Source organism: Venustampulla echinocandica (assembly GCF_003357145.1).
Source record: "Venustampulla echinocandica strain BP 5553 chromosome Unknown scaffold_0, whole genome shotgun sequence".
NCBI lineage: Eukaryota > Fungi > Ascomycota > Leotiomycetes > Helotiales > Pleuroascaceae > Venustampulla > Venustampulla echinocandica.
Window position 1 is genome coordinate 2,465,403 of NW_022474205.1, and position 25,452 is coordinate 2,490,854.

At 48.3% G+C, this 25,452-nt stretch overlaps 5 protein-coding genes across 5 annotated transcripts; 3 read left to right on the forward strand and 2 right to left on the reverse strand.

Annotated features, from left to right (window-relative positions):
• Positions 1 to 8,551: 8,551 nt before the first annotated feature.
• Positions 8,552 to 10,025, forward strand: BP5553_00764 (uncharacterized protein; the record flags this gene model as incomplete). Its single annotated transcript, XM_032009387.1, has 3 exons — positions 8,552 to 8,808; positions 8,864 to 9,130; positions 9,179 to 10,025. 3 exons carry the CDS (start codon positions 8,552 to 8,554, stop codon positions 10,023 to 10,025), a joined length of 1,371 nt encoding a protein of 456 aa, XP_031873441.1.
• Positions 10,026 to 11,935: 1,910 nt separating this feature from the next.
• Positions 11,936 to 13,261, forward strand: BP5553_00765 (Uncharacterized protein; the record flags this gene model as incomplete). Its single annotated transcript, XM_032009388.1, has 1 exon — positions 11,936 to 13,261. One exon carries the CDS (start codon positions 11,936 to 11,938, stop codon positions 13,259 to 13,261), a length of 1,326 nt encoding a protein of 441 aa, XP_031873442.1.
• A 3,744-nt stretch (positions 13,262 to 17,005) lies between these two features.
• Positions 17,006 to 18,883, forward strand: BP5553_00766 (uncharacterized protein; the record flags this gene model as incomplete). The annotated part of the gene is made up of 1 exon (XM_032009389.1): positions 17,006 to 18,883. The coding sequence occupies one exon, from the start codon at positions 17,006 to 17,008 to the stop codon at positions 18,881 to 18,883; it is 1,878 nt and encodes a 625-aa protein (XP_031873443.1).
• Positions 18,884 to 20,175: 1,292 nt separating this feature from the next.
• BP5553_00767 (uncharacterized protein) lies at positions 20,176 to 20,695 on the reverse strand (the record flags this gene model as incomplete). Its single annotated transcript, XM_032009390.1, has 2 exons — positions 20,176 to 20,538; positions 20,669 to 20,695. The coding sequence occupies 2 exons, from the start codon at positions 20,693 to 20,695 to the stop codon at positions 20,176 to 20,178; spliced, it is 390 nt and encodes a 129-aa protein (XP_031873444.1).
• A 577-nt stretch (positions 20,696 to 21,272) lies between these two features.
• Positions 21,273 to 25,409, reverse strand: BP5553_00768 (putative extragenic suppressor of kinetochore protein 1; the record flags this gene model as incomplete). Its single annotated transcript, XM_032009391.1, has 4 exons — positions 21,273 to 22,094; positions 22,325 to 23,098; positions 23,147 to 24,694; positions 24,747 to 25,409. 4 exons carry the CDS (start codon positions 25,407 to 25,409, stop codon positions 21,273 to 21,275), a joined length of 3,807 nt encoding a protein of 1,268 aa, XP_031873445.1.
• Positions 25,410 to 25,452: the final 43 nt, after the last annotated feature.

A 25,452-nucleotide genomic window follows, 5' to 3' on the forward strand; every position in this document is an offset into this window, starting at 1 on the left:
ACTGTTGATCCAAACCAAGCTGTTCTAGCAACCGTTCAACTCTTCAAATTAAAAGGTGGTGTCGACTCCGAAGGTGTAAGCTGCTCGGTAGTCCACATATATGGCGGGAAATCTATTGCCAGTACGAACGCTTTCCTAATCACAATATATCCTACATTTCTTATACGCGGAGTTGGAGATAGCCTTATTTGATTTTAATTATGGGAATTTGGAGAGCGAGGCCTCATCAGGATTTGCGGTAATCTCTAGGAAGTCACTGAATACGAATATGAAGGGCAACCTTAGTATTCCGGTAAAGTTCTAACTTCATACACTAATTAAACACTAGTTCAGTCTTTATTGTCCGTCTGAATTGGAATTCGTCTGCCAAGGTCGTATCTAGATACTATACGTATAGTGCTAGTGTTATACATTCCATGACTAAGGTCGAATATATATATAGAGTATACCTTATATATACTATTGCTTGCCAACCCCCATCCCATATTTTCCTAGTCTCCCTAGGAGACTACAGCTTTTCTTCTAGGCACTCGGCAAACCAACAAATTTTCCAAAGGCTTGCAATCGAAATCACGGATATCTACTCTTATAATTCCTTGATCGGAACTAAGCTCAAGATCAGCTTTATAGGTGTTCGGGGACATGCCCAGTGTGAGATCGGATTCGATATATCGCTAATAGCAATAGGTAGTGTGATAAGACCGTCTATGTCATCCAATTGTTTGACCATCGTACGGAACCCAAGGCATAGTGCCTCTTGACGCATATGTTTGTTGGCTATAGGCACGATGTGGCTACTTAGTGAAAAGTATAAACCACTGGGATCACCTATACCTTTAGCGAAGTTTAACTCATCCAACCTACACGTCTTATATTTCCCATCCTCCTACTGGGAGTGTAAAATCATGTACCTTGTCACGAAGTCTTTTTTGGGAGCTTAAATGGCATCAAGCCCAGGCCACGGATTATATCAATTTAGAGGTACATACCAATTCAGCCAGTTTCTAGGCGGGTTTCGTGTAATGTTTACCATTGAAACTGTCATAGCCCTAAAGGCTTCGTTTTGGTTAGTAGTAGAGGCAAGCCGAATCCGAAACTCTAGTGAATTTCTTGTAGCAAAAGTGTAGAAGCAGATATGAGACCTGACTTAAATCGCTCATAGGGAGCTAGTAACTTACTTGATTCCCTTTTTATATTTATTCCGCTGTTCACAGTGCCACATGTAGAAGGGCAAGTATGCGTGGTAGATATATGATATGATGTAACGGCCATCATGTATATTGTCTTGTAAAGAGGTTTATGTTATCTTCGAGGGCCGTAAATGCGTTGATATGGAATCTATTCGTGCCTATTATCGATCAATCCGCAAGATCAGAAGAAACATATCTCATGTTTTATGCATGTAGTATAGAACTTTTGAGGTTCCCTAGTTAATAAAGACGTACCTAGAACTCTGATACATACTTGCAAAAACATTCGATGCTCAATAGCATCCCGTCACTCCGAGGAAGTTAAGTTAAGCCTAGGTACATAGGAAGCAAACAACTAAAGTACCAAATGTTATTATCCGACGTCACTAGATTGCAACGCAATATGCCACTTCCCGTGTTTACAGGCAACACATACATTCATGGGTATGCAGGCAGGTCTCCGACGATCATGCAGCTTACCGCTTCATACGAGGCTTTAGGAAAGGAGATGAGGGATCACATATCTGATTCTGGGATATGGTTGTACTGACGCGTGCGAGTAATTCAAATTTAAATTTGAGGGAGTGGGATGGTGTTCATTCGTATATATGTATGCCGAACCGGTAGTGGAATAATCGTGTGTTGACATTTAGTGAGGGAGATGGTCGTTTGGGGTAATGTCGGTTCTTGAATATCTAGAAGTAGGATGAAAGGTACATAGATGATATCCTTCAAGTCTCACTTAGACTGTGTGTGGAAATTTGGCACCAACTGTAGATAACCCCATTCAACAGTATTTAACCACGACAATATAACAAGTCCTATTTACAGGGCAGTGCATGTATAACCGGACGAATGTAGTTAGCACATGTGAAATACTTTTTCGCATTAAAGAAGCAAGCTAGATTATATCTACCAATTTACTGAACAAGAAAATTGAACTAAAGGTTTCCTAGAAAAGCTATTAAATGTTTTGGAAGTTGAGATGAACTTAAAAAGTAAAAGGCTGTTCTTCCAATTATCTCGATAATAACCAAGTCTAAATTGTAGCATTATCGCGGGAGATAAAACATTATCTCCGAGATTTTGGTTTGAGTTCCCGTTTATGAAGATCTGGGATTGATGTAAATTTAGTCGTTCGTTTACCACTAGAGGTAGACTGCTAGAGAATGACAGTATTTACATAAAACGATAACCTTTTGCATGAGTTTAGCGGCAGAAGAAGGAATTAGAAGGTCAAAGCATGAACAAGGAAGAGCAAAGAAAAGGAAGCCCTATTCGATAGCGTATGGTGGAGACATGAAGACTTGCTGCCAAGTTTATTACTATGACAGCGCTCTCGCTTCTTCACACCGTATGCTTGGGCCACGCGTACAGCTGCGGCACACGAAATCTAGAGTCTAGAGGAAAATACATTCACATATTTCCCGGTCCTAGCGGCTCGGGTACAGGAAGCAAAACGTTATGACAATGTGGGTCTGGCACATAACCGTCATGGCTTGAAATGTGGATTCTGTCCGTGAAGTCTGTTCTTGAGACCTCCGCTCTTGTTTTCAAAGTGGAATAGCGGCGGTGTCTACTAGCAATATTGTAGACTAAGTCGCCAAGTCGGGTAGCACGGTGCTGTCAGAACCTTCTATAGAACGCCACTTTATCGTAGCTTTAGTGGTGAGCGACCGAGCGAGCCAGACTGCGACGGAGATTTTGACTTCGGTTGCCTGAGCTATCGGACGCCTCCACAGCTCGCACCTTGTAATCAGAGATGAAAAGCCACAAGGGAAGTGCAGAGATCGAGTAAACCGCCACCCCGCTGTGGTCTATGTGAACCTCCAATAGCGGGGTACCGATATTCTATGACTGGTGCAATGAAGGTGATTTGATACAGCCCAACAAAGCACTTCCTTGATCAAATTGGCATGGCGACTCGAAGCATTTTGGGTGCGCTTGCATTACGTATATGATTATAAAAGTGATCAGTGCACAAAACGAAGTAGCGGAAGCAAACGGCCCAGTGGAGGACTGAGAGAAAAATGGCGTTCTTATCGTAGGAGGTCGGCATTGACTCGTGAGCTCGGAGAGAGAAAGACTGCATCTCAATCACAATATCGTATGCAGAGGCATCGATAGAGCAAGTTGTATGGACTATTCCTTCTCGGGATATGAGGATTCACGTGCTTAGAACGGGCCTCTTGAAGTCAGCCTCTTTCCTTGTCTTTGTACCAAGTGTGCGTGATTATTGGGACGAGACCAGCATAGTATTCCTCACCGCCAAGTAGCCCCACGTATTCTTGCTATTTTTCCACTAAGTAGTTCGGATGGGTGATTGTTCAGCATTTGATAAGGTTGCCCAGCATTATTATTGTTTCAACATTTCGAGGGTAATCATGGGCTGTGTCGAAAACTGGAGCCCACTTACGAAGTGGCAGCGGTCTGAACAGTGCCCCGGTCCAAGCCGAAGCGGCTCCTCCTGTTGAACCTGTTCTGGGACGGTCCGAGCGATCGCAGGCATCAATCCAATCGGCTCACCACCGTATATGAATTTCCCCAGCCGGCGTTGTCCCTGCAGCAAATGTACTCCGAACGAACCGAGACAAAACAGAACGTTTTTGCGATGAGCCGTAAGCTGGCCTGGCTGTATCGACGGACGGACGTTGTCACAGTATTCGAGGATGTGGTGACGATATTCCTATCTTATCGTACAGTAATACGTTTCTCCAGAGTTTGGCTTCTGTTGGAGGGTATGCGATATGAGGGACGCATCGTCCGCGCATTTGCTGGGTTGACGAGCTGCTTCCGTAACTCAGTCTATACGTAATCGTGGGTTGAGGTGAAAATCCAATCACATCTAGCATTTTACGACCGCTTACACCATGTGTCTCCGACGTCTTGCGCTGGTAATCCCCCGTATTCTTACGTCCCGCGAAGATTCGCGATGAAACCGATAAAGGTGGCACAGCTCGAGACGATAAACCTGCGGGCTTGCGGTGCGGCGCCGTGGATGACCCGGGTAGTGTTGCCTCGCGATTGCAATACTCTGTACGTAGTATTCTTATCTGTCCCCTTGTCACGATCAAATATGGAGCTCAACATATGTTTCGACAAGTGGCATTTCGATGGGGTTTCCCATGATCTGAGGAGCATCAAAACCGCCTGCAGAAAATAAGAGGTTATTGGAGGTGCCCCACCAACAAATCTTGAGAATGCAGACTCTGTGCTACCTCGAGTACCGCCGCCCGTATAGTATTACTCCGTGCTGTCTAGTATGGGGACCCTCAAGGCCCACGGTAGTAGCGAAGTGCCCCTGACACCATCGATGGTCGAGATCGGGCTCAGAGATGCTGAAGTCAGAATCGTTATGTACTGGGTTCGGAGATGAGGCTTTTAGGTCAGTCTCCGGCTTCTGGCGTGGCTTAGCCCAAGTCCAGACTTAACTTAGCCCTCTATGGAGTACCGATTCCTACTAACCGAACCTATTGCCGGTCATTTGAAGTGGAATCTGAGTGAAGTTAGGATTTCTTGAGGCTATCTGGTTTCCACCAGATTCTGGGGAATCCCAGGAATTCAAAATACCAAGAGCCTAAGAATCCCCACAAACCCACTTGCCGCAAGACATTTAAAAAGGAATCCAGTGTATCGTAGAAGTAATAGGACCATCAACTATTAGATTGATAACCAACAAGTCGGCCTGCGAGGTAGCTTTGGGGATATTTGGATGGCAGAAATGCTCGGCCCGAATGTTGTAAATGATGGCAGGTTCAGAAACACACAGATCATCATGTTGGAACTGCCTTGTTGAGATTCTAATACGGTAGGCCCCTGTTTTCATCTCCCAGGTCCCTGATGCGTGAAGGGCAAGGTGAGAAGAAGCTAGGACCTAGCTACCCGCGGAGATTCAGAGAAGAAAATCGAATTGAGGCAGAAGCTGCCTGCAGAATCCAACAGTTCCCGGCGCTCTGCAGGTGATGCTCTGTAGTTTGAAGGTCGCCATCTATGTTTCGCCACGTACGTATGCCCTTATCCACCAGGGAGTGATTGCCGTACGGCGTGCGCAGTCTTGAAGACGCAATCGTCTGAAGCTTCGATCGAACGAACCAAAAAAATCTCCAGCACGGCACTTCCCTTGGATGTTTTGCTTTTGTTTCCAAATTACATGTGGAGATTTTTCCTTGTGACACCCAGGCGGTTCATCACTCGCGCTACCAATAAAGCTTGGTCTAATCCTAGAGGAAAAGTGGAAGAGGGTGACATTCGGGATGCTGTGTCACCCCCCAAGTTATCCATAGTCATCCACAGGCCAAGGAGTGGCATCAATTCCGAGTTCCGAGGTTGGTACCGAGAAGTACTTTGTCGTCCCCCCGAGCAAACAATAATGGTCAGTCAACTGGCCATAGCCAACAGCCAACAGCCAACGGGCGACATGCCTGCTGCAGTACGGAGTATCAACACCATGACTTGCAGGGCTCGGTTGGTAACTTCGCGAAGGCAACGTCCACGCATAAGGCGCACAGCACCACCCACGACATGACCAATAAATGCGGGGAACACGCTAGGAAAAAGGGAGAGATCCTAGTATGGCTTGTGGCTCTTGATTTGATTTGTGAACCGTCTGGGAACGACACTCGATGGGGATCCGACCGGAGGATTTTCCTAGAGCGGTTTTGAAGCCACCCCAACTGGGAGATCTCCTGGGCTGATAATCTCTCGAAGCCAACATCTCATTCTACCCTCCTTACGGAATGGTGTACGCATCTCTCCGTAAGAAAGGCTGCGAGCCGCATATCGTTGCCAATAATATTGGGTTTCGCAATTACCCAGCCCGCCACGTGTCAGCTTAGCTCAGCTGGTATTTCGGCTATTTGTTCCTTCGATATTTCTTGCTGCCATAGCGATGTTCAGGATCGACTATCTATCAAGTGCCGTTGCTGGGTGCCTTTCGGCGGGGTATCTCTTCTTTGTTTGCCGATCTGGATCTGCTAAGGCAGTCCCATTCGGGAGTTGCATCAATTAAACTATTTTGTTAATTTCTCGTCCTGGGATTCAGCGGCGTTGAGAGTCTCTGGGAGTGGTAGCCGTTCCTGGAGGCGTTCTGTATGCCTGCCCTTAATACCCCACGTAATTCAGCGGTGTGGGCCAGGTGTGGACGACTTGGGCTGCTTGTGAACTATTCTTGTAAGGGCTGTTGCATCGCGGACGGCCAAGGAAGATCACGGTCCGTGCAAGTTGGGGATGACTTTCAGTACGTACTTCGTACGAAGTAGTACGAAGGTTCGCCCTGCCTTTGTGGGACTCCACAACATCGTTGTAACTTGTAACCCGCCCTCGTCGTTGCTGACCTGAAGTCTCTTGGCCGGTGAAGCCTGAGCAGCCTGGGAGCGAGTCCTTTTTCCAAAGTTAGGGTGAAGGATCCAAGCCTTTCTCCCCCTAGGAGGCTTACCCCGAGGGGGTCTTCCTAACATTGGTTCCTCCTAACGGGCCTAAGAGCTTCCAGCCTCATTATTACTCTGTAATCCTATTTAGCGGGGCCGTAAGAACCACTTTTCCCCTGAATTGATGGTAATCTGCACGGCAGACGCCGTAGGCATCGACCTGGAGTCCTGGACAAGCCTCCCAGGAGCCTGGGACGGCGGGATCCATCTCGAATGGGCCACTCTGCGTACTCGGTCGACCAAAGGGCCGGCACTCGACGATCCTCATATATGTGGTCGTGTGGACGATGCGAGCTTCCCCTCATTTTCTGAGAATGCCGCTATCGATAGCAGGTGGTTCAGTCGATGGCAACTGGGCCCTGGCGCTGCTCGCGTAGACAGACAAAGGTGTTCGTGCAGCGCGGAGGCGTAGTACTTGGTACTCAGCTCTTCGTCCTCAAGTTTGTCGATACGCGCATCACGGCGTTTCACGGTGCCGCCAAGAGCCAGACAGACAGCGAGACGCGGAAGACGTTTTCCAGAATTTACCAAGACAGAAGTTCGAGGTTCGAAGTTCGAATGGTGGTTTACCCGTACCTATTCGGACTATATCTTAGATGTCTAGGGTGGCTGATGGTGGACGGTCTTTCTTTGCACCTGTCTAGTATCTACGTAGGGAGCATCGGGTGCCACCCGAGCTTAGGGTTTCACGGCAGCAGAGACTACCGTTGGTGCCGTCACAACAGGGAAGCTCTGTCATGTTCATGTTGATGTTGATGCAGATGCGGATGCGGATGCGGATGCTGAGAGCAGCGCCTTTCAGCCATCCTCTTGGCCGAGCACTGAGTCGCCGTCAACCAGCCAACCTGAGCAAGCAGTCAGCCCATGATCCCTATCCATCATGGCCACACGGTCCATCCGCCTCGAGTCTTTTCACTGCTCGCGGCGTACGAGCCAGACCAACCAACAATGCTTCGCAAGGTGTACCTCCGTACCGAGGGCGTACTACGACGTCCTTCGTGCTCTCCCGCCATGACCCGTCGCCACTTGAGTATTTGTTCTCCAAGTGGCGCTGATATCCTCCGTGTGGCGGCCCATCAGCTGTCTCCGAGCCACCTTTCCTCTCCCGTCCAGGGCTTCCACATGGCCGCTGTCGTCCTGATATCGAATTATTTATCTGCTGCGCGAGGCAGGGCGGGAAAGCTGCAAGAATTGACGCAGTACTACTGTACACGTACGGACACAGCCGTACGTGCTGCTCCTCCCTCCACCCACCCATCAGAGCCGGAGGTACGGTACAGTACATGGACGAAGGATCCAGGGGACCATCAGGCCTGCAGCCGTTCCATGCCTTGCTCGTTATTCCTGGCTCTCCTCCCGTCCGTGGGCCCCCAGGAGTCCATGTCCAAGTCGAAGTCAGGTCGGTCATGGCCCCGGCATTGTGATTGCAGCTATGCAGGTAGCCCTTGTATACCTATAAGATCACTAGCTACAATATCTATGTTCCATGAATCTCGTGCTTAGCGCGTCGCCCTCAGACATTTCAGACATTTCAGAGATCTCCGGCCTCCTTAGCCTCCATCTCGCAAGTGTGTGGGTTTGTGGGGTTCGTGGTCGTGGGCAAACCCCCAAGTACTTGAAACCCGACTTCCTCGCCGCCTTTGGTATCGCTACTGGGTACATGTCCAACCAGGCCACTTGATTCTTGTCCGGTTCCGTGAGGTTGTGGTCGCTGAGGGATCGAGAACTCGTCAACACATTTCGAAACCCAATACTCTCGTCTCTAGGTGTATAAACTCTATTCTATCACTAAAGATCGAGCCTCGCCGAACCCACCCTTCGCTGCTTCACACAGCCGTCACTGTCAGATCAAGTCAGACGGTCGACGTCGAGACTCTGATCTGACCATTTTCCCGACCTACTCTTCCCACTCTCCCGCTTGCATCAGTCGCCAGGATGAAGATCGCTGAGATCGAGCAGCGCCATCTTAACAATTTCCAGTTTGTAGAGCGTGCTGCCTCGTCGCTGTCTCTCGTTGGAATAGTCTTCATCATCGTTTCCTACTCGGTCTCCAACGCCTTTCACAAGCCAATCAACCGACTAGTTTTATATGCGTCAGTAGGAAACATATTCACAAATGTTGCGACCATTATATCTAGAGATGCGTTGGACAATCCAGGCGTCTGCAAGCTACAAGCATTCCTGATCCAATTGTAAGGCCGTTCCTTCATTGATAGTCGGCGAAGTCTTGCTAACAAGTGACCCAAGGTTTATGTCCGCTGATGCATACTGGACTCTGGCAATGGCTTGCAATGTGTGGCTCACGTTTTACCAGAAGTACGACGCGGCTCGACTTCGTAAGTTAGAAAAGTACTACCTTTCAGCCTGCTATGGCTTTCCATTCATCCTCGCCTTCTCATTCATCTTTATCAAAACCGAGGCCAAAGGCCCCATGTATGGCAATGCCACTCTCTGGTGCTGGATAGCAGGTACCTGGGATATCTTCAGGGTGGCGTGCTTCTATGGACCGATCTGGTATGTGAGGCCACTTGTACCCCATCTACAGCAGCTAACACTTGCCAGGGTCTCTATCCTCATCACTCTGGCTATATACCTTCGGGCTGGTAAAGATATCTATGTAAAGAGGCAACAGCTCCTCAAGTTCCACACCCCGGTGTCCGAGCCTATCATCCTAACCAACCCATTCGCGGGACCTAACGAAATCACCCGAACGACTGATATTTCTGTCAACTACGAGAACGTTGGGGGCCCAACCTCAAGTTCTTCCCAGCGTCGCGATGACTCCGGAGTTCCGTATCCAGCTCCAGCAGCCAATCCGAAAAATGAATTCACCGTGGATATTTCTAGCGCGCAAGGGAATGTCGTAAACCCTTACCCCTACCCAGAGAAATCCAGGAGGGCCTCGATGACGGAGTCAATTATTCCAATCGAGCCCACTGTACAGATTTCTCACCAACCTCGCGGCAAGCATAACAACATGGAGGCCAATAATGCTGCTTGGGCATACACGAAGGTTTCTCTTCTCTTCTTCGTCGCAATGATGATCACCTGGATTCCCTCGTCTGCCAACCGTGTCTACTCCGTTGTTCACCCCGGACAGATATCGCTGCCTCTCCAATATGCATCCGCCCTTGTCCTCCCACTGCAAGGCTTCTGGAATGCACTTATCTACACCATAACCAGTGCAAAGGCATGCAGGAAGCTCTGGCACAGCATACGAAATATGAGGCCCTTGCAATACAGGTCCCGTCGTCGGAGGGCGAACTTCGCAGAAGTAGATGCAGAACACCATGGCGCTACACGATCATACCCCAACAAAACTCAGAATCGAAGCTTTTCAGAAGAGTCGGATAGTATGACCGGGCTCAAGCCTCTTCCTCGCCCTAACACCAAAGGCTCGTCATTGTGAATCGACCATCTGTTTTGTACGTACTACGAATGAGCCCCTCGGCCGAATCGGATTTAGCGAGGAGTTTGGGCTTCGGGATTTAAGGGCTTGGGGATTCGGAGTAACACAGGAAGAGCGGGATTCGAGCAAGGGCATTTGGATACGAGGGGAGCCATCTACGATACTCGGCTACCTGAACTCGAACCTGGACGATTCACCCATTGCCTTGCTTCTCGCCCAGCCACGTTATGTTTCATGTCGCCTCTTGGACCACCCCAGAACGCCCCTCTATGTTGCTACGTTCCTGTGTTCGCTTTAGCGTTATTGTCTCACACGTGGACACATATATATGTACAGTTGAAATTCGTCCTGCCAGGCCATGATGCCAGCTGTAGTTATAACAATTGTCGTTCAGCTCAAAGGTACATAATACAAATGAACAAGCTGCAAGCTACAAACCCTAAGCCTTGGCTCCTAACCCTCATTAAATCTAAACCCGGCGATTCTCCGTATGGTCTAGATCGAAGGTGCGGCTGGTTGATAACAAGGAGCGAGGTCGGACGCCAATCAGAACTTCATATTACGCGAGGCTGCGCGTCTAGGTCAGGGGCACGAGGAAAACGATAGCCTCTATGTCTGTGACAGCTAACGGGTTAGTGACGGCGCATAGTCTTGGATTCCTTTTTCATATTTTATTACTTATTAGGGGTTGGAATACTTCGTAGCTAGATTAAGGTAAGCGTACTCCGCACCTACCGGCATATCCCCAGGTGTGATAAAAAGTACGTGCAGCGACTACGTGGGCACTTATTGCTTTTGTGGAGGATTTTCCAGCCACTTACTTGTACTACTGCTGTATAATAACCGTGACTGCCGATGAGCTTATGATCACATTAATTCGCTATTACGTAGTATCATATTTGCCAACTGACAAGCGGCATAGGATGGCGACGATGGTTAGATGAGGGTGGCGGAGTTCCTCAATTCCAAGGCTAGGCCGATGCAAAAGTCCGAAGCTCTATCTTTCGGCTTCGCGGCCAATTCGGCTGAAGCATCGGACGACAAGCGTAGAATATCGCTGACGATGCTCACAAAGTTGCTCTTCACGAAATAAAGTCCCTAAGCAGCGGCGAAACCCTGCCTTCTAAGGAAGTAAGCTTGCTTTGGGTCTATAGGGGTTTAATTGAAGTATTGCACCTACGTGACATCAGGGGACACTGCTTGGATAGATTCTATCGACCTTCGATCTAGTGACGATTTAGCTCCAAGGATCTTCGCTGCTTAGACGCATGGAATATAGCTCTAAGGAATTTGTTTTGCGGAGGCCTGGAATCCTTGCGTTGAGTTTTGCTTCTGCAGTCTGGATGGACACGTAGCGACGGCTCGAGGTACCGACTTAGGTATAGACGCAGCTGTGAAACCTGTCATCCGCCTGTCAATGTATAATCTTGGATTTTTTTTTTCAATCAATGCGCCTCCTAGGAACTTATTGGGAATAAATGGATAATACTACGTACCTAAGTACGGAGTAGGTCGGTGATTATGGCTATGTCGCCAATGGAAGGTCACAAGAGGTGGTCGGTTGCCGACTCGCGCCCCTTTTCATAACCGAGCACCAGCCACACGGGAAATTGACCCTTGTCAGTTGCGAGGCTGGTGAAGTGCCTCGCGACTTTACAAAGTGCTTTCACGAGCCATCGCAAACAGGTTCGAGCCAGGTATTCATCTCCCTCTATTACAACCACAACACCCGCAATTTGATAGAGAATCATTTTGGTCCCTTCATTCAGATCCTTATCTACTGCGAATCTTCCAAGGCTGCTGCTCTGCCCATGGGAAGAGAACCCGAGCAATACAAATCAAATCAATGACGCGATCTCGAGATCAAGCTTCCGCCTGAGCTGTAAGCTCTTGCGGGCCATGCCCCAACGATGAACCTCCGCTTGTTATTCCGCATCTTCTATACCTCATTCTTCACCATCCTCTGTATCGTCTTGGTTGGGCTATTGACCATTACACCCGCCGATGCCATCCGACAAGCCCTCACCAACAAACAGCTCTACAATGTCTTCGTGATAGCTGGGTGCTACTTCATCACCATCTTCTTTGCATTTCTGATCTACGCCTCAAGGCTCTATACGAACAGGGCAGTTCTAAGTGGCATACCGAAGACATGGATTCCGGTGGAGAAGGGGGAGGTAACCAAATATGTCAGGAGAATGATCGTTGCAGGTCTGAACAGAAGCGCCGCTATAGCATGGGATTCTCGACCACGCATATCCCCACAACCAGCCATCACTGTGTCTGTGCCAGATGCTCGAGATTCAATCGCCAAACTGCCGGATTCCGAAGGCAAGGACAGGGAAAGCGGATGGCTCCGTCGCAAGTTACAATCGGAAAAGGAGGAAGACACAATCGATATTCTCCCTCCGCGGCCTGTCTGGGGAGAGATCTCTCACAATGGATGGGCGTCACCTACGTCTCCAGATTTACCAAATCTACAGTACACCATAGTAATATTGGAATTACCTCACCTTATCGAGGCAAGGGCTGTTTCGCTTGCACCATTGGATACCGAATCAAACCCCGAGCAACCAATGCCTGATATACGAGCGGTGCAATTACTACAGCGAACAGCTTCTGTGGGCCTTCGGGATTACATTGGACATCTTATTAGCATTGGAGTGATTACGTCCACATCCGCAGCCGGCCAGTTTTTGATCAGCTATGAATGCGCACGATTTGGTTCACGCGCAATTAGCGAACATAATTTCCGGGTCCTCATGAATGAATTCGCCGAAGTCCTGCGTAGTATGGCCCCCCTCAGCCCGCCAATTCTCGGAAGTCTTGGTATCGAGCTAGAAGGGAATAGTTATCACGATGCGTCATTGAGTTCGACCCCCAAAACTCCTCGGAGCCCGTCGCTGGCATCCTCTCGCAGCCTAACGAGCCGCAGCGGAAGTGAAGGTACTATCCGAACGGCACGATCTCGGGCTATAGACACAAGTCGAAACTCACCGATGAAACGCTCGATATTCAGCACCGCACCAGCTACACCTAGAAGCAGGAACTGTGTGGTATCTAGGAAACCTAGTGCGGATAGCTTTGCACAGAGCAGGAGGCCTTATAATGGGAGCAGTAGTTCGTCCAGCGGGAGCTTACGATCCACGAGTCAGGGCAGTGTCGTCAAACTCAACATGTCGGATCAAGAGGGCGACTTGCCTTATACATTGAACATACCCAGAACATGGAATTAATAGGTCTATGAAACCTTAATATCGTTTGGAAATGCATGGCGATGGAGTTTGGGCCGGACGGGGTTGGCATTGGGTAACACTTTATTCCAGGGTAATATAATGTTAAATGATAATGTTTTTATTCGGTTTTCTTTTTGGGCTCTATTCGCCGTGATTGTGAGATTTTCCACCCTGCTTTTCCATGTTACTACCATTACCAGATAACCAATCGCGAGCTGTCTCCATTTTTCCGTACTGTGTTTCGCGTTCCGGTGAAGTTTCCCTTCCTATCTAAGTATCCTTTACACTGTATGCGGGGGGGGGTTACAACAAAACAAGCATTGGAGTTTATGCCGAAATTAGCCGCTGGTCGAAGTAATTGTGGAATACCAGAAGGGAGGCTTGGGGAGCAAGTCTGCTGGCCCTTTATAGACCTGCCGGGACAACGAGCGAGTATATTTGCAGAATGTGATCGGCAAGTTCAATGCCCAAAACAAATCTCACGCATCCATTGGGTATTTATTTAGACTTCTCGCTGCATTTAAGCGAGGTTAAATAAATCCAATATACCTTAGCTTGCTGCTAGTCGAATACTATATTGAGCCACGAGTGATATAGTTAAGGTATATAGACAGAACTGTCTAACCTGTTGCCCTAGCTTTCATTTCTAAGCGGATATGGCTGGCCATTACTAATGGCAACCAAGGCAACAAGCAAATGTCATTTATATTAATGTGAATCCGGCGCTGGCCAATATCACGGCATTTAGCTCCCTGTTCATCGCACTTTCAGCTGGTGCTAGCCGTTGTGGTTTTGGTCGACCTGACAAGGTCCCCCAAGTCCACAGCCAAACGATATAGTGCGGCGTGGAAATGAACGTCATTCAAGGTATCTTGCACTTTCTAGATTGAGTACTGCTTTAGCCCCAAAAAGAAGCCGCGCATGAGACAGTTCGAAATCATTTATAGCTTTATTTCATTATACCATTGAAGTGCGACGGCGGATATGTGGAGTACAGAATGGATACAACCGGATTGCCCCTCCTCTGACACAGCTATACTTCGACTTGGGCCGAGGGTGAAGCGTCGGAAAATAGGTAGCTCCTATCCGAAGTCATGGTCAAGAGAGTACGTCGTATTTTAAGAGCATGGGAGAAGTTTAAGAGGGAGATAACAAACAGTCCTACTTCTGTTTCAAAAATATAACACTTATGAAAGTCTTGGAAGCGGCGCAAATTTTTCACCTACTCATAGCTCTGTGTAAGCTTTCGTTCTCGAATGGCAAAGACTCATCGAATTGTATGCTCCCTTCAAGTTGGAAATTCCCAAGCTTCACAGATCCAGAAATCATAAACGGAATCTAGATATTAGCATGATGTGCCATAGGAACCTGGGGTCCCTCTAAGAGCCCGTCCTAGTGTACCTGTGGCCAGTCTTGGGGTGGCACCTCAGACCACTCCTATATATAACATAATAAGCAGAAACCGTATAACAACTGGAGACAGGCGACTAGGCCTGCTGGTACAGTGGGGATATTAACGCTTTTCCGAGGTTGAACCACCGATCAACAGACAACCTAGGATGACCCTGGACGCTCCGCCAGAGATAACAAAAGCTTGAGTTTCTCGGTATCCCATTTGGAACTGATAATTGGGTATTTCTTTTGCAGTTTCTTTCTTTAACCGCTCTATTTTATTTTTATTTTTGGCCTTTCTCGCTTGGCTGTCCTCAAACGAGCGACGCTCGTCGTTGGGGAAAGTGAATTTCGATGCAAGAGCAGGCGATTCAACCGGAGTGATTAAATCGTGCAGAGCTCTAACCTCTTGCATGTCTACAGAGCCTAGAGCTGTCGCGTCTCAACACAAGGAATGAAAACTTGAGCGCAACCAAGCTAAAGAGCGCAGCGATGTCTTTTACAAATGCAAAAATAATTTATCAGAATTCGCGGCAAATTGTCACAGAGCTTGGAAACAGGGCTTGAGATAGGCTAGAATAACATGGCTCTAGAGGTAAAGTTGACTACGAGTCTACGACCTTTACCCAGCCACACTAGCAGAAAGTCTTTCCCTTTATAAAGCTTTTCTCTCCGGAGACCTACTCCCCGATGGACATTTGAAAAAAGGCGGGGCGAATGTGTTTCCGCCTTATGAGTTACGTCAATTTCCTCCTGGTTTCAACCGAGATCTCCCCCGTTAACCATGCCAGAGCCTCGTATTCACTTGGATAAGGGCTATCGCCAGTATACATGACACAGTTACGTACATATACCGGAAGTACTTGTTTGTTCGCATCTCCAAGTCCAGCTAAATGTTGCTCTACTGACGCCAAGTTTGATGCCGATGTACTATTAGGCTCGCCCCTTGCATTAGCAAGCCCCCTAAATTCAACCTTAAGCCGTTCGCCAACCCCGCCATGCTCCCCCCTTGCTCCGTCGTACCGTTAGAGTCAGGATTGAGCTTCCGCTCCGCTCAGTCAGAGAATCAACTAGAGTCAATGGATTTGCGTTTATTCTCACTTTCAACAATTTCTATAATTTCAAGTACCGCTTATATCTAACGGTCGACCCGGCACATAATATTAAACAAGGACTGTACGGTTCAATAGGCAGAACAGTCACAGTCCAGACTTCGAGATTTCTGCTATTGTACGGTTTACCAAGACATACATTGCCACTTTATCCCTCCATTTTTATTTTCGGATGGAACGATCCAAGAGAGCATTCTCATCCCATGACGTCCAGCCATTTAGCAAATAGTTGCAGGGCCTATAAAAATAGAATTTCGGTCTGTACTTCCGAGGGCCAAGATGCTGATCAATATTTTCAAGAAGGGAAATCCATTCTAGGCTGTTATTACGATCCACTATCCGTACACAGTCCCCCCAATGAAAAACCAGGGTAATCTATGCTGCAAATTGTGGCCACGCGGGTATCTATGGCTAATATTGTTCCCAGTCGCCAACCCTCGTATCACGATAAGAAAATAGCCTGGAATGTATCGGCAAATCCTCCGTGTCACCGCGCCATAAAAACGGCTAACCAGCAGGCTACAATATTAATAAGGACAAATTTTTCAATTTATTTCAAGATATAAGGGGTTGGTGACGACAGTGGAAAATAAGTTGTCTCGGAGCCACTGACGTCTCGAAAGTAAAAGTGAATCAATTCAAGATTCGAGCCTGGGATCGGGTACTTTACTCCAGCCCAGTCCACTTTACTTTACTTTACTTTAGCATACCTTTATTTAATACAACTATATGATGTTGTTTCGTTCGCTCTGCCTCCTGGCCATAGGGCTGAACGGCATCGGGACGCTCGCGCTCCCGAACCCGTTGTCCGGGGACAGCGCTAGTACTGGTAGGTTATTCCCACTTCCCCTTTTGCTTTTGCATCTCCTGCTCGACCACCTACTAAATAGATATCTACTCTGTTATAGCTTCGGCCTCAACTCCATCTTCTCCTACTAGCGTGGATCCATCAACATGTCCAACTATTCGCTGTGCGGCCGGGTATCATCCGCTCTATGTTCCAGGGGAGAGCCATTGTATTTGCGAGCTCGACAAGCCAGAGCCACCAACCTGTCGTCCCCCTTATTTTTGTGCCGCCGGAAGTTCTCCTGTCTATAATGCAGAGAGCAAGGCATGTACTTGCGAAGTTGATCACCCGATTCCCTCCACCTGCCCCTTGATGAAATGTGTGGAGGGCCGCCATGTTGTTTACCATCCAGACACTGAAAAGTGTAGCTGCGATACCGATTGCCCAAACCTGATGTGCATCGCTGAATCGCGGCCGACCTACAATGCTTCCACCAATTCCTGCAGCTGCGAGCCGATCCCAGGACTCGGCCCAGCCCCATTCTGCGGAGATACATTATGTATCTCGGAGAAAGAGCCTGTTTATAACGTCTCGTCCAGTACCTGCTACTGCGAGTGGATCCCTGGCCTCGAACAAAGAGATGTCGTCACCCCAGAGCCTGTTGCTCCTCAGTGTAATGACATGTTCTGCATCGACACGAAGCACCCGGTTTACAACAGCACCTCGCAAAAGTGCGAGTGCCAATGGATTCCGGGCATGGAGCCCACTCCACACAAACTTTGTGCCGACACAATGTGCATTTCGGAGATGGAGCCAATATATAACATGACATCAGGTCGGTGTTACTGCGAGTGGCTCCCGTCCTTCTTTCAGAAGAAAGAGGAAGTTGCCGCTTCTTCTCCCATCATCCCGACGCCTCCGCCTACTGCTATTCCAACGCCCGCTAGACGTACATGCCCCTTGATCCGGTGCATTGCCGAAATGACGCCAGTATGGAACGAAGAGGCCCAGAAATGCTTTTGCGAATGGATACCAGGGCTGTCTCCAACACCTGGCCCAACGCCAACGCCTAAACCCGGAGGATCACTTTGTAAGGGAATATATTGCATCTCGGAACAACATCCAGTCTATAACAGTGCTTCTGGGAAGTGCGAATGCGAATGGATCCCAGGATTGGAACCCTCACCCATTGCCTCACTCTCACTACCAACTCCACCCATTAAAACTCGTCCACCTCACGTATGCCCAATGATGGCATGCATCGCCGAGAAACATCCCGTTTACGACCCTGTGACTCAAAATTGCTCCTGCTACTGGATTCCCGGCTTGGAACCGGCAAGCGTCACTGAAAGATCTTCAGACTCAGATTTAGAATTATGCAAAGACACAGTTTGCATCACCCTGAAGCATCCAGTCTACGATCCGGTATCCAAAACTTGCTCCTGCGAAATTCCGGATCCTTTCCCCACTCCTCTCCCTACCCAATCCTCGAAACCAAAACCGCCTTATTGGCCTTGCGAAACTCTATGGTGCCCCCAAGGGCAGCAGGTAACATACGACAGCACCTCAGACACCTGTTCCTGCAAAGGTTCTCCGATCAAAGGAAAGCGGGAGACCACCACCACCATCAGCCCGTCACCTACCCACTCCATAACTCCCTATCCACCAAACTCTCACTGCCCTGATACCGTCTGCGAAGTAGTAGGCACAATTTCCGTCTACAACCCCACATCAGAAACATGCCATTGCGATTGGATTCCTGGCACGGAACCATCACCTACCGCCCCGACCGAAACCTCGACAACAACCTGCATCACATTCCCATTCCCAGAGTCTAGCGACTCGGTTGACTCTATTCCAGCATGCTACGGCGTGACCTGCCCGGATCCTCTCGAGACACCAATGTGGTATTCCGATCGAAACCCGCATTGTGTCTGCAAATCAACTACCTCTTCAACCACAGCCACAGCCTCGGTACCAACTCACACCCTAATGAAAGCCTCCCTCGACTCTATCCCAGCATGCTACTATGTGCCCTGTCCTGATCCTCTCGAGACGCCAACGTGGCATTCCGATCAAATCCCGCATTGTGTCTGCAAATCGACCACCTCGTCAACCACAGCCACAACTTCACCTACGTCTCCCCCTTCTAAGACAACAATGGAAACAATAACAAAAGGACTCACCACTACAAAGCCACCAAATTCCACGCCCCTGCCTATGGACTGTGGTCATTTGATGTGCATTCCCGAAATGCGACTCGTATGGGACGAGGAGACTGGCGAATGCGTGTGTAAGTGGATTACAGGGATCGGGCCTGGTCAAATGTGAAGTGGCAGCATGAACTTGACGAAAAAGGGGAGTTGGGTGCAAGAGGGACAAACTCCAGAGCCCCAGCCTCAGTGAACGATGATATGAAATAAAAAAGTGACTTTCTGGCAACTGCTTGTTCGAAGTTCCTTCGCGGTTTCATTTATTCCCGTGTTGTAAATAGCGTAAAAGCGTTTTCTTCTTAGCCGTTAAAATAGGAGAGCGTGCGAGACGCCATCTTTCAGAAGGGATTGCGGGGGTTGGAGAAAAGTATATAGTTATGTATATACCTAAGATACCTATGAATGTATGAAAGTCCGAGGACTCACGTTCAAATCCTAAAGGATTTATGCAATACACCGAGGTTGGATTAGAAGGAAGGGTATGCTATAGATCTCGCGGACTTAGTATATTGTCTATCTCTAAACTCCCGCCAAGGAAAACGAGCACGGCGAGACCAGATCCTGGTGGCATCAACCAAATATCGGATGTAATTCGAAGGGGACCTACTAATATATATACAGAGTTATACACTAGTAACACTACTGCCCCGAACCTCCACCACAGCCCTAAACTGCATATTTGGAAAATAAATCTTAAGATCCTACGTCGTCGGGGGTCTTAAGATACATAGTCTCCTGTCCAACTTTCCCGTCCACACCAAATAAATAGCAGGGCGGCTTAGTTTAGTGTTAAAGCATGTCAGCCACGACGAGGTAAGAGAGCGACTACTATTTCGGATCTCTACCAAAATCAGCAGAGCCTCAGTCGAATCAAAACAGCTGACGAAACCTACATATAACTTATACAGGGGGGTCAACTACACGGCTGGCGTCGGAAAGGCTCGGCAGCGCTTACTGGACACACACCTGGTAGCGCTCTCGACCCAGACCATACGGGCTTAACCCAGACAAGATATACCAGGGCCTTGGGACGAGTAACTTCTACGCACTATGAGAAACGGGAAGGTACTACTATTACCTTAGGCCTGCTTGTAGCACACCAAGCACCTACATGTATTTTAGCCGGTGACCATGCCTATCTTTGCTTTTAGTGCTTTGCATACTCAATCCACACTTCACTTTGATTTGATCAAGCTCCCGCCAATTACTGCATGTACGACGTGTTTTTTGGTATGGCAATGGATCTAGGCCACGCCTTTAAGACAGAAGTCCCGGATTATTGTATCTCAGGTTATGACTTATTGTAACAGCAGGTGGTGTTTTCCTTGGCAATAGAGGAAAGTTTGACAACAGAGAAACGGCTGGCAGCAGATGAGGAGTTGGCTTAGAAACACTCAAATTAACTACATATTAGCTGTTGCGGCCTCCCTGATTATCATTGAGGGGTCCGTCGGAGATCCTTCCTTGATTGGGCTCCCACATAGATGCCAAATAGTCCCAATGGGTACAGATCTGCTCCTTCTCACCAGCAAGGTCGCGGTAATTTCGAATCTTCGGGGCACGCTTATCAGTCTTAACATTAATGACATCTGGATCATCGGCAGCCCATGTGAACTCATTATCACGATCCTGATCACTGACTATTCCGACACTGATCTGGTTACCCCGAGCAGATTGGTTGCTAGATGATGGTCCGTCAGGAAGGGGATTGCGGCCTTCTCCTTTTTTTGCCTTGGTGTTTTGGTTGAAATAGGGGTGTTGTTGTTGTGTTCGCTGATGCTGTTGTTTTAAATCGTTTAATGCCGAAGTAAGAATATATTTAATAGAAACGGCTGAACTATCCCTCCTTGTACTCGTTTGCGAATTCCTCTAAAAGCCTCCTATTGGAGGCCTCGAAAATGACTAGACCGCCGGTAAGGCCTTGGGCCATGGCAACAGTATATATCCTAAAGCCTAGTTTCAACTAGTTATCTTTTAATATTTACCCCCTAGGCGCAGCGGCATCCTTTCCCTCTGAGTTATCTGCCGCTTATTGGCCTTAAGTCACCTTGTGTTTAACCTCAAAGAGGATGCCAGGAAGATACTAAGAGTTAGGAATTTGGACAGCTCTGGTCGGCCTCTCCCGTGGAGTAGTCACATGGTCCGGTTAAGGCAACAGGCAGCATATTAGAAAGCACCTATATGGCTTCGTAGTAGCGTCCAAATAATATGCATATGAGATCATTAGGCCTACATGTCCCCAAAGCGTTGTAAGCATCGAAGTACTCGAGTTCATTATTAGCATCATGCCGCTCGTCACGTCAAGTCGCCTCGCTACTCACCGCAACGTGCAGAACAGCGATGGCGTAAGGTTCAGAACAGCGAGATAGGTAAGCGTCAAAAAAAGGATTGGTATAAAGAAGCTCTATACTGTACAAGCCCAACCCCTCTTCTCTTCAAAACTCCACCATGCCATCAATCGATCAATCATGCAAAATATCGTACAATTCTTCCCTCGTGGAGCATGCTTATTTGCCACTCTCCGCCTCAACACCCTGCATCTCAGCAGGTTGAATCTCAATCAACTCCTCGTCATCCGCCTCTACCTCCCTTGGCCTCTCTGCCTCCGCCATGGCAACGTGCACCACCTCCTCATCTTCATCATCGTCCTCGAGGCTCGTTCTCCTCTTAGCCTCGGTCGTAACGCTCAACCGCCTCCTTCCGCGTCTACGTCCATCACCCCCATAACCACCCTCATCCGAGTCATCGCTACCGTCGGAGCTGTGGGTGTCGCCATAATGAGCACTAACGCCTCCAAAATGGCTCCTATTGCTGCTATACTCCGTACCGCCTTCTCCAACAGCGAAATCATTTGGCCCTTTGTTGAGTATGCTATTGCCAAACGGCCACATGGAGGGGAAACTAGCTCTTATTGCCTTGTGGTTGTTCGAAGGTAGAGTAATAGTGTTTGGGAGTAGACCCGCATTCGTACCTGTGTCGTCATTGCCACCTAGTTGCGTGTTTGACGAAAGGAGTCCTTTTTCATCTTCTTCAGCTTCCAGGTCACCGATGGTGAAATCAGCATCCTCGTTATCAGAATCGTCATCCTCGTCTGCAGCGAATGGATTTATATTCTTCGGTTGGCCGTCCTTTTCACCTTCTTCTCCGTTCTCTGCATTCTTCTCGGAATTTTGTTTTGAGTGAAGGGCGAGGCGAGCAGCTAGTTGGCGTCGTGCTCTTGAAGGCGGGATATTAAGAGGTGGTGGCGGGGGCGGTGGAGCTGATGGGGGCTCCATTTCAGATCCGGTTGTTGCTGTTGTCGTTGATGGCGTTGAAATGTAGCGAGAGAACTATAATTGAGAGTCAGTACATGATACACCTCTCGATGACTAGTTCATGAACCCCGAGAAAGAAAATGAGAAAAACCCAACTCCCGAGCTGTGAAGCTCACTACATCTAAGAGATATCAAGCCCCAAAGAAAAACATGTTGGGAAACAATAATTATGAAGCCTGTCTCCGAATAGGACAGCCGGTCATGATAATATAATGTACAAGAAATATTGATTATTGATAGCGGACGTCAGCCTCCGGAAACAGAGGGGTCTCGCGATCAAGCCGATCCAAATAGTCGTAATCGACTTCTTCGTCATCGAACTTATCGAGATTGGGGGCTGGAGGAACAGAATGACCCACTTCAGCCGCGCTACCATTATTCCTCGACCCATCTTCGTCATTATCTTCGTCCATTTCATCGTCTTCTTCGTCGCTTGAACTTCCGAATCCGCTGAGCAAAGTCCCGCCTAGGGCGAAGTTAGACGTGCCATTACCATTCGCAAGGTCTATGCTGTCGAGTCCCGCTGATCCATTTAGACCTGCATCTGCTAATGCTGATGAAGCTCCTCCGAAATTGTTGGCCGCATTTACTGCGTTCATAACTGCTTGTCGTGGGCCGACGGATACGTCCGGCCTGACGCCGCCGAGAATGGCATTGTCTCGTTCGCGTGTTTCTGCCAATGTCACCTCAACGTATGTGATCCATTCCCCATTCATGACCTTTTCCAAGACCGATTCCGATAGTAACTCAGGTGGATGTCTCTCGGTAAACTTCACGACCTCCTCAGCGATCAGCGTCAAATGACCCATATAACCAAGGCGCATCTTATTCTTCTCCTGTGCCTCGTCGCTTTTCTTCTGCCCATCAACGATACGCATCGTAATGTTTCCAGTCTCGAAAAGGTCGACAGCAAGGGAGCGATTGAAGCCACGATCCATAGGACCATTGAAGACCTGTTGCACCACGTCATAGACGACGTTATGAAGAAAATTATTCCACGGGAATCGGAAGAAGAAATCCTAACGGGGTTAATTGTCTAGAAATTACTTCTCAATATGATCACTTACTAATATAGTTGGAACAACTCGGTGCTCCACGAACTGCATCTTTAAGTAGTCTCCGACAACTGGCGTTGTAGGGGCATCAACCAAAACCTGTTTGGGATCCTCTTCCATATTTCCCATGAGTATTGAGTTTGAACTGTCTCCAGCTTCTCCCATTGTCGTGTCCATACTTTCAATACTAGAAGTGCTTTGATGTGCTACATCTAAGGCCCCGATTGGAGCATCAGATTCAGATTCAGATTCAGATTCAGATGCAGGAGCGGGTGCAGGCTCGGTCTTCTTTACAAACAAAGGCGAAGGCCTATCCTCAGGATGGGCCATTTCATCCATAGGCTCATGAGGGGGGGTGGCTTCAATTGCTGCAGGCATATTCTCAACAGGCTTGTCAGCTACCACCGCAGGGCTTTCGGCTGGTACTGATGGTTCTGGCAAGTTATTACTCGATTCAGGCGTTGACACTTCGTTCTCCTCTACTGGTGTATCAATCATAGGAGTGTCTTCTTTCTCCAATCCAAACGATTGAACTTGTTGGGCAAGATCTGATGTTGGTGAGAGCGGTGTCGTAGTCATGTGGGGCTCTTCTTGCTGAGGTTGGTCAGACTCCTTCTCCATATTCAATCGAGGTGAGCTTAGAGGTTCGTCCACAAATTCATCGTCATCCTTTCCAAAAGATAGTAGCGTTGCTGTCTTCGTGGGAGTAAACGAGTCTCCAGTGTCCGGCTTCTCGTCAAAATCGTCTTGTGAATCATCTCCCAGATCAGCTGAATGAGTAACCTCCTCAAACCCATCTTCATCAGAAGCATTCTGAACCTCAAGTTTCCTTAAACCCTCAGGGGATCCAAGTCTTCCTTGTAATGAGGACTTCATGGTGAGATCCTCATCAGATTCGCCGGCTGGCATTGTTGAACTGGTCAGCTTGCCCTCGGCTTTTAGTTTTTCACGCTCGGCATCTCTTGCTCTGATAAACTCTTCGCTGCCAACCTCATTCAGCAGCCCCATGTTACTACAGTGGAGAAGCTCGGCCATCAGCTCGCAAGTCTTGAATCTATCAAACCCAAGGGGTTCAATCTTGGAACCGAAGGCCGCTCGTAACTCCTTTCTCTTAATAGTCACAGGTCCGTCTCCACCTCCCACGGTGTGGTTTGGACTTAGGATAAGTTCCATAAAGTCAGGGACGTGTTGTGCAAATAGTCGTAGCAGGGTCCCGAGGTAGATTGGATCTCGATTCGAGGGAATAGATCCCTCAGCGCCAACTTCGGGGTCATAATCCGAGTTGTTCTTTCGGATCACCTCAATAACGATACCAACGCCAACCGTTAGAGGATTCCCCCCCTTGAGCATGTCCAAGATTAACCTCTCGACACATGATTGGGAGACGAGTTGGCGGGTTAACTCGTTTGGACCTATGCATGACTGCTCGTTTTGTGATGCATTGGCGGAAATGGTAATAATAGCCTTCAGGAAATCACCAGCTGAGGTTTGCGTTGCCCAAGAGTGTTCAGATGACAGGAATGAGAGCAGAATAGGCATTAAATCCTGGGAATGGAGCCACTGTAGTTTGAAAGTTAGCAATGCGTCCTGATCCAAGGAGCCATATCCCTACATCAACTATCCCTTGGCCTCCATCTACTTTCTCGAGACTGATGATCTTGAGGAGCAGATCCATCACCATAGGAGAGTCGACATGCTGCAGCATGCTTTTAACCGCTCCATCGATAGACTTAAACAGTGCGAGCATCTCATCCGTCTTTTTGTCGAGGAGCGCTTCATTAACCTTGGTAAAATAGCTAGCTTGAAGGGGATCAAGAGGTGGAGGTGCTTTTAAGAAATCCCAGAACTTGCGCAGCATCGTCTGGTTTTCCATCAAAGCCTCGCAAATTGACCAGTTGTCCGAACTGAGGATTTCAGCTGCGACATAGGCGTAGCGGTTTCGCTTCTTCTCGCGCTCATCATCGGCTTCTTCTGACGCGCTGAATTTCGAGAATGTAACCCCCTCGCTGGCCGCGGATTCTGGTTCTTTGCCCTTGTCTTCTACCTCGGGCTCTTCCGTAGCTGCTGTGATTTCTAATTTTGGGGCTACTACATATTCGAGCAGCCTTTCTAGGATGGTATCCTCCCGCAGATACTCTATCAGTTTTGTATTATGTTGCTTTAGCTCTTGTATGAGGTCGGTCTCGTCCAGTAGCTCTTCGAGTGTGACGTCGGGCTTTTCGAGTAGGGTATCGATCGCAGAAACATTGGCGTATCCGCCAAATCTCCAGAACATCTTGAATTATGTGATATCGGTCGTCTGCCACCGATGGCTTGGT